The 9337-nt window shown below is 43.1% G+C and overlaps 1 protein-coding gene across 1 annotated transcript; it reads left to right on the forward strand.

Moving 5' to 3' along the window:
* Positions 1 to 704: 704 nt before the first annotated feature.
* On the forward strand, positions 705 to 9050 carry LOC124659281 (phosphoenolpyruvate carboxylase 4-like). Its single transcript, XM_047197202.1, has 20 exons — positions 705 to 860; positions 985 to 1148; positions 1859 to 1973; positions 2058 to 2135; positions 2212 to 2280; positions 2375 to 2453; positions 2528 to 2604; positions 2701 to 2796; positions 2955 to 3096; positions 3305 to 3445; positions 4314 to 4375; positions 4810 to 5043; positions 5268 to 5393; positions 5655 to 5756; positions 5873 to 6019; positions 6948 to 7046; positions 7297 to 7385; positions 7732 to 7858; positions 7935 to 8141; positions 8223 to 9050. The coding sequence occupies exons 1-20, from the start codon at positions 705 to 707 to the stop codon at positions 9048 to 9050; spliced, it is 3138 nt and encodes a 1045-aa protein (XP_047053158.1).
* Positions 9051 to 9337: the final 287 nt, after the last annotated feature.

Below are 9337 nucleotides of genomic sequence, written 5' to 3' on the forward strand. Positions count from 1 at the left end.
AATAAAATTAAAAACTTCATCTATACATCTCAATATAATCTAAAATAAGTATACAAGTACATATAGATGTCTAGCGTGCACGTACATTTTTTCGTTGTATTATCTAGACTATGAGAAAAAGATAAATGTAATGAATAAGATATATATTTTTCCTATTTACACCGTTTGATCTGCATCGTGATTCGTGCATGTGAGCTGCAAGTGGGTTATAACTGAGTTTTTTCAGTTACAAGCAGAGTTGCAGCCGAGATTTTTTAGTTGCAAGTAAACAATACTCCAGACCATTCGGTTTGATTTGTAAGTTGTGCTAGTGATGAGTTGTAACATGAGTAGCAACTGAGATTTGATAACATCATACCGATAGCAAATTTGATTGTCACATCCTTAAAATTATCTGAGTGATTAGGCCACGAAAAGCGCGACAACAATTTGTTTTAAAAATAAGGTTATTAGTAACTAGTATAAGGAGAAATATACATTCAGCATACATTATTTAAAAATAAATCAGAGGTGGAAATGTTTGTGCCACTCGCATTCCCCGCTTCGACGCCTCCACTTGGCCGCGTCCGCCGTCTTCCTCTCATGGCTCCTCTCCGCATGGCCGCATCCCTCTCTCTTCCTCCTCCGAACAAACCAACCAATCCGGGCTCTCGATCCCTCGTGCAGGAAGGTGATCGACCGGACGGCGTCGAGGCGAGGCGAGGATGCCGGACACGACGGACGACATCGCGGAGGGCATATCCTTCCAGGCGTTCGAGGACGACTGCCGCCTCCTCGGCAGCCTCCTCCATGACGTCCTCCTCCGCGAACTCGGACCGCACTTCATCCAACTCTTCGAGCGCATCCGCATCCTCGCCCAGGTAGGTACCCACCCGCGATCGCCTCCCTGCTCGCCGATCGATCAAATGCCGCGACGAGACCGATGTGATCGATGCTTATCTGCGTGGGCCGAGACTGAAATGTTGGGTACGTGCGTTCAACCAGAGCGCGGCCACCATGCGCGGCGCGGGGATGGAGGACACGGCGGCGGTCGTGGAGCGGCAGCTGGAGGCGGAGCTGGCCGCCATGTCGCTCGAGGACTCGCTCGCCATCGCACGCGCCTTCTCCCACTACCTCAATCTCACGGGAATCGCCGAGCGGTACCACAGGTACGTACCCACGTAGCTGCAACAACGGTGCATCTGTGCCCGTGCAATTTTAATCGCCATTCGGAAATGTGTTTTTTGTATGATATATGTTTGTAATTCGGCAAATTATCCTGTTATTATTTTTCTAATCATCTGAAAGAGCAAATGTACCTAGTTTGGCACCCTCAAAAATCTGCAACGTAAAGATCCAGTTTCTAATGTACCTAGTTATAATTAATTTGTTGCCTGGAGAGAAACACATTTCTAATGTTTAAATTGTATCTGTGACACACAAATTCGGGAATGTGCTGGTGCTAAGTAAAACTTCATTACAGAAGTAAAGAAAATGGATTGGCAGAGCTGTGCTTGTGGAACATACTCTTCTTTTCCTTCCTTCTTAAAATGAACAATGCAGTTAATGGAGGACTGTGTTTTTTGTATGATGTGTTGAACACTTCTCAATAGTCAAGACTCAATGCATATATTTGATCCGTACCATCATGCATCATAATGATGATGCATTTTTTTCGATAAAGATAATGATGATGCATGTTGCATACTCATGGTATAGTTTGTAATTCGGCAAATTATCCTGTTATTTTTTTTAATCATCTGAAAGAACAAATGTACCTAGTTTGGCACCCTCAAAAATCTACAACGTAAAGATCCAGTTTTGTGCTGTATTTAACCATTCAGATGCAGAGAACAAATATTCTATCTTCTGTATATAGGGTCCGTAAATCACGTAGTGAAGTGCATCTGTCAAAATCATGTGATGATATATTTGACAAGTTGATTCAAGGCGGTGTTCCTCCAGAAGAACTATATGATACTGTCTGCAAACAGGTACTTCTTGAAGCAACCGAGATCATTTTTCGAATGGCACGATCAAGCTTAACTGATATTTGAAAAAAAAATCCCGCTGCGCAGGGGGTTGAAATTGTCCTGACAGCGCATCCTACTCAAATAAATCGGCGGACTTTGCAGTACAAGCATCTTAGAATAGCCGTGAGTTAATATCTACCATTTCTTCTTCTGGTCTTGCCGTTTCTTCTGTTTAATGACCGATGGAGCTGTGGTGCAGCATCTCTTAGAGTTCAATGAACGCCCTGATCTTAGCCATGAGGATCGAGAAATGCTAATAGAAGACCTGGTATACTTCAGTGGTCTTTATATACGGAGTATTTTCCATTCAATGCTCCCTTTTCCATATCTGCTCTGAACTCCTATGGACTCTGATTATATAGGTAAGGGAAATCACAGCATTATGGCAGACAGATGAGTTGAGGCGTCATAAACCTACACCAGTTGATGAAGCTAGGGCTGGTAAGCAATTAAGAATTCTGGTTTCTCTGTGATAATATATACCTAAGTTCAAAACATTTTCTCGACTCTTGCAGGCCTTCATATTGTGGAGCAATCCCTCTGGAAAGCGATACCACGATACCTTCGCCGTGTTAGCAATGCTCTGAAGAAGGTTGCAGTAACAATATACAGCTATTTAATGAATTTTAACTTCCAGTTCACCCCCTCAAGAAATTTTAAATCTTTCATTTTAATGCTATCTATGTAGCATACTGGCAAGCCGCTTCCATTGACGTGCACACCGATCAAATTTGGTTCATGGATGGGTGGTGACCGAGACGGGAATCCTAATGTTACAGCAAAAGTAAGATTGCTGGCTTGATGATGCTTATTCACTAGTCTCTCTACATGATGCGATGCTTTTTTATTTTCATTTTCTACAGGGGACTGATGGGGTTCTATTTCTGTTAGTTTTGACTTTTCCCACAGTAAGAAGTTCGAAACATTTATTTCCATGGGCAGGTGACTCGGGATGTTTCCTTGATGTCCCGGTGGATGGCAATTGACCTGTACATCCGACAACTAGACAATCTCAGCTTTGAACTATCCATCAAGAAATGCAGCGAGAAGCTTGCAAGCGTAGCTAATGAAATCTTGCTCAAAGGTTAGTTCCATAGTTCATACACTTTATTTGTCCAATGTTGATTAATGACTAAGACCTTGAACTAGAAGCTAGTTTGCTGTTGTCAATTGTGACAATTTTTGGAAATTCCTATTTAGTTTGAACAACACATCTCCATAATGTAATCATAATATTGAGCATAGGTTAGACTGATTTCATCCAAAGTGCATTTTTTTACTTATATTTCAAGTGGACTCCTCAGAGTCAGCATCTGAAGAGACGAAGGCCAGTCCATGGACCCAAACAGGACCGCAGAACATCGTAAAACTTCAGCCTAGCTTGGCGCTTGCTGCTCAGCTTCCTTCTGGTGCCGATCTTCCATCATTGACAGGTAGAACCTTTGTTGAGCTCCTAACTCCATGTGCTAATGCATCATACAAGTATGTCACTTTACAGTTTCTGGTCTTGGGATAGACTAGCTTGCACCATCAATTAATTTGTATGATAAATTGGTGTCGCTTTTGTACAAAAACAAAGATGCCACCGTTCTTTAGCGCTGCAATTGCATGCTTTACCAGCATTTTCTTAATACTCTACCCTGGAAGCCCCTAATAGCACAAGTACCCAATGAAGTTTCAATAGGCTAGTTGATCAAATTGTTATACATCAGTCAGTGAACTCCTTGATGTTTCCTGATTCACTATCATGATTAATGTTTTAAATAAGCGTACTTGAGTTATAAACTGGGTATATATATAAAGGTGTAGACCTTTCTCCTACACAGATCTTTCTGATGTCATTTAAATTGATACTCCCTCCCTCCCAAGAAGGTTGTCTGAGATTTGTCAAAATTTAGATGTATCTGGATATACATCACGCTGCAACGTCACCTGCAAATCTCAGACAACCTTCTTGGGACGGAGGGAGTACTTCCAAAAGATGTCGACGCCCTTTAAGCCAAGGTAAAACATTGTATTTAGCAAATCACGCTGCAACATCACCTGCTACCTCTCAACCAGGATTTAGCCAAGTGTCTGCTTATCACATCTTATTTTTGACATGTATTTTTAAAAAAATATTTAACACGCTTTTCAGAACATCATTTAGTTAAAAGGCCTTTTTTGCACAATGAGGAATCAACATCTGTAATATACCTGCGTTTTGTGTTACAGAATCTATGTAAATTTTGCAGTTGTGTTTATTAGGCCATGCCTACACCTTCACCTAGTTTTCTAATCTAGGACTTGTACCTGATGCAGAATGCATTGGTAGCGAAGCTCAAATCAGAATCGTAAAACCTCCATGGAACCCGAAACGTCAGGTTTGAACTATTAGGCTTTTGTGATGTCTCATATGTTCTACTTTTCATATGAAGCTCGTGGGACAACATTCAGGTAATTAGGTTTACACACAAAAAAATGCGGTGACAAATCTGGTGGAATATGTATCAACATGTTCGTTGGTAACTGGTATTATGAAATTATAAGCGACATGGATTATGGTTGCATGGCCTCACTTAGATTCAGTAATATCAATTTATATGAAACCTTAGCAGTACGGTTATAAAATAGTTGAACTTTTGGCAAATGTGTATTTTTTGTGCAGGTCCAAATCATCTTTCACTTGAATTTGGGTTGCCATTCTTCCCTATTTAAAGAAAAAACAACGCAGTTTCTCCTAGGTAGCTGATGCCTGGACAGATAGATGTCAACGTAATTGTTCATGTCACATTAATCGTTTGCTTGTCTTCTCCAGGGGATTCAAATTCCAACAGAAAAGAGTGATGACAGTCCAGTGCAGTCTCCTGGACGAACTCGACCAGGATCATCACATATGGGTCGAACTCCAAGTGCTGGTCAACTAAGGAAAATGTTGTTCACAGAATCTAAGATAGGCCGGTCAAGCTTCCGAAAGCTTCTAGAGCCAAGCCTCTCTGATAGACCAGGAATCACTCCATACAGGATTGTCCTTGGTAATGTGAAAGAAAAGGTTAGAAGCAAACTTCATTTGTTAAACAAGCATACTGAGATTTAGGTTTGTTTGATTATCAAATTTTGTCCTATACTGCTAGTTTGTCAGTATTAAATTCAACCATTGGTAAGGGAAATATCAATCAGAACCAGTAGTTCTAGGTATAAACGAGACTAATACTATATTCTTACATAATTAAATGTTTCTCTTTGATTTTTCTTATTTTATATTTCTGTTTTCAGATGATGAAGACACGAAGACGACTTGAGCTTCTTCTTGAGGATCTACCGTGTGACTATGATCCTGCAGAATATTATGAAACACCAGATCAACTTTTAGAGCCTTTGATCCTGTGCTACGAATCACTGGTTAGTCTTCATTATTAGCTATTGTAATCAGAACTTTGGGTTGGTCATTGTACATTTTTGCTGCGGGCAATGCGAAATAAAACTCAATATTATACTCAACCTAGTACATGAAAAAGGTGCAAATCTTTTCACTCTATTAATTCATACTGTTCAAATAATAAAATGAGCAAAAAAGTAACTAAGGAACATGTACTCTGTTATCAGTTATCACATTATTCTTTTTGTACTGAGTAGTACGTCTGCTTCAATTATTTTGTGAAGCAATCATGCGGATCAAGCATTCTTGCCGATGGTCGATTAGCAGATCTTATACGACGGGTTGCAACCTTTGGTATGGTGTTGATGAAGCTCGACGTGCGCCAGGTATATGCAACAATTTCTACTGCTGCTTACAATTTCTCAGATCAAAATTTGCCTCTACTCCGAAAGAGCATAGCTAAAATTCAGACATTAATAGAACCACATATTTATTGCTTCAGGAATCAGGCCGGCACGCAGAAGCACTTGATGCCGTTACGTCTTACTTGGATCTTGGTATTTATAGTGAGTGGGATGAAGAAAAGAAGCTGGATTTCTTGACTAGGGAGCTGAAAGGGAAGCGTCCTCTAGTCCCCCCATACATAGAGGTAATTTGTTGTGTATATAAATGTACTATTTCAATACTAATTGATTGGTTACATCGTAGATAGAAATGCTGAATCTTACTCCCTTTAAAACAAGGTTGCATTATGGTGTTCGGAATAAATGCTAGTTTGTATCTTCAAGTTGCTCTGAGCTAAATATGGGCATATGGCTAACATATCATCATGAACCATGCCATCCAGTTGAGTTCACATTGTTCTTGCATGAGCAATTTTGTGTTACAGCATCAACCACATTGTTTATCTATCAGTAGTATTTCTCAGGTGATTCAGATACAAGTCAAATAATAGTTTCTAAGTTGATGCTGTGAACAATTGGATATAAATATTGAAATTCGTGCAAGTATAAATGGGTGAGAATCTTTACAAGCCTGGAGGTAAGATTTCCAGGTGTGAGGCCACCGACCAGGGCTCGAATCCTGGTTCTCACAAAAAAGGCCCTTCTCTGAGTATTGTTCCCCATTCTTGTCAGGTCGCCCATAGCGCCGCCATAGCAGGTGGAGTGTCATTAGGATCCTTTTGCTCGACCTAAAAAAAATGCCATCGGGATTCTTACCCCAAGGATCGAGTTTTAGTTAATCCTTGTCGGACGACTATGAATATCGACTAAGAGATGACTATTTCTAAGTAGGCTGCTCTACTAACTGCGATTGTAAAACGGCATCGATCTGTGCAGCATTTGGCGGGGAAACAGTATCAATTTTAACATTCTTGACTCCATCAATATAGATTTTATTTAACTATTAAATAGAAGCACTTTATTTTCCACAAAATTTATAGCAAGTGAGTCAGCCAGGGGTTGAAAGTTTGATACATGATGATAATATCTTGATGTTTATGATTACATAAAATTGTAGATGAGGAAACTAATTCAGAAGACTTACATATTTGTCTTTCTCGTCATGTTTTGTAGGTTGCTGCTGACGTGCAAGAAGTTCTCGACACCTTCCGTGTTGCTGCAGAATTAGGGAGCGACTCACTTGGAGCATATGTGATTTCAATGGCCTCTAATGTAAGAAGAGGCACCACTTTTTAATGTTATAAACTAACGAAGGTTTTCTGAATATTTAATTAGCCATTATCTATATTTTAGAGTTCTGACTGAATCTTACCTGCACTTACCTAACAGAGTGTTATGTACCAGCTTATTAACACTTGCTCATATGCCAGATCACAAACTGTATTTGGCTGGAACAAGTTTTGATTTTGCAGGTGTTCCATAATGCTAGCATTTTTTTTAATCAGCTTGTATTTCCTTGCAGGCCAGTGATGTCCTCGCCGTTGAGTTGTTGCAGAAGGACGCAAGACTAACAGTTAGTGGTGACATGGGACGGCCATGTCCTGGTGGAACGTAAGTAAAATTGTCTATTCATATGTACTAACAGTTATGGCTGTGTGCACCAGTTGGTGCAAAGGCCAGGGGACCTCCCTCCTTTTCGAAAAAAACACTAAATTTCTCCATGAATTTCTTGTCATGTTCAATATACAGCTTTATGATCAAATCAACTGATGAACCACAAAGCATACCATTTGGTTATACTAACAGGCTATTTAAAGGAAATAGTTGAACATCTAAACCAAACCTATTCTGCGGAGTAGAACACTGTTATCTTCTTGGGATAGTCAAGCCCACTCTACATGTTTCTGGCACCGATGGGCGAAACTGGTTAAAATTACGGTGTGGCCTTGTTGAACAGGTTAAGAGTTGTTCCCTTGTTTGAGACGGTGAAGGATCTGCGGGAAGCCGGCTCGGCGATCAGGAAGTTGCTGGCCATTGACTGGTACAGAGAGCATGTCATCAAGAACCACAACGGGCACCAAGAGGTAGAATATTATAAGACGTGAATCTTCCATTTTGACCAGTTATCTGAAACTTTAGTGAGCCTGTTGACCGTTGCAGGTCATGGTTGGTTACTCTGATTCAGGCAAGGACGCCGGCCGTTTCACAGCAGCGTGGGAGCTGTACAAGGCTCAGGAAGATGTCGTCGCCGCGTGCAACGAGTTCGGTATCAAGGTCACACTCTTCCATGGCCGCGGCGGGAGCATTGGCCGTGGCGGCGGGCCGACGTACCTCGCCATTCAGTCACAGCCGCCTGGTTCAGTAATGGTGAGAACAGTAGTTTTTTTTTTGAATTCCAGAAGTGCACTACGCAGCTTATGTTTTTGACCAGATGAAATTAAAATGCAGGGCACTCTTCGGTCGACGGAGCAAGGCGAGATGGTGCAGGCCAAGTTCGGGCTGCCCAAGACGGCGGTGCGGCAGCTGGAGATCTACACGACGGCTGTGCTGCTCGCCACCATGCGGCCGCCGCATCCTCCCCGGGACCCCCACTGGCGCCACGTAATGGAGGAGATCTCCCGCGTGAGCTGCGCACACTACCGCAGCACGGTGTACGAGGACCCGTCCTTCATCACCTACTTCCAGGAGGCGACGCCGCAGGCGGAGCTCGGGTACCTCAACATCGGCAGCCGCCCGGCGAAGCGCAAGGCCACCCCCGGCATTAACAACCTCCGGGCCATCCCGTGGGTGTTCGCCTGGACGCAGACGCGGCTGGTGCTCCCGGCGTGGCTTGGCGTCGGCAAGGGCCTACAGGACGCCCTGGACAAGGGCCACACGGAGGAGCTCCGGGCCATGTACGACGAGTGGCCCTTTTTTCAGTCCACGTTGGACCTGATCGAGATGGTGGTGGCCAAGGCCGACGCGCCCATGGCGAAGCACTACGACGACGTGCTGGTGTCGTCGCCCGAGCGGCGGGCGGTGGGGGAGGAGCTGAGGAGGGAGCTAGCGAGGTCGGAGAGGTGCGTGCTGGCGGTGAGCGGGCACTGCAAGCTGTCGGCGAACAACCGGAGCCTGAGGAGGCTGATCGAGAGCAGGCTGCCGTACCTCAATCCCATGAACATGCTGCAGGTGGAGGTGCTGCGACGGCTGCGACGGGACGACGACAACCTGAAGCTCCGTGACGCGCTGCTCATCACCATCAACGGCATCGCCGCCGGGATGCGCAACACCGGCTGAACCTTCTATTTCTTCTTTTCCCGCTGTCGCTGGAGCCTTCAAGTTCAACCAAAGATATTGCAATCATTTGTTTTGCACAAGTATTAATGTCATATTCATGTTTTTTTTCTTGGACTTGAGGAGCTACAGGCCCCCGATTTCATTAAAATGAAACCAATAAACAAGATCCTATCATCCATCATCCAACATAAACATAGCTCTTACGCAGCATAACACCTACTGGTTCTACAGATTTGACTCCAGGTGTCCACATGCTTACAACAAAATAACTAGAGGCTGAAAGCAAC

This window comes from Lolium rigidum, chromosome 6, assembly GCF_022539505.1.
Source record: "Lolium rigidum isolate FL_2022 chromosome 6, APGP_CSIRO_Lrig_0.1, whole genome shotgun sequence".
NCBI lineage: Eukaryota > Viridiplantae > Streptophyta > Magnoliopsida > Poales > Poaceae > Lolium > Lolium rigidum.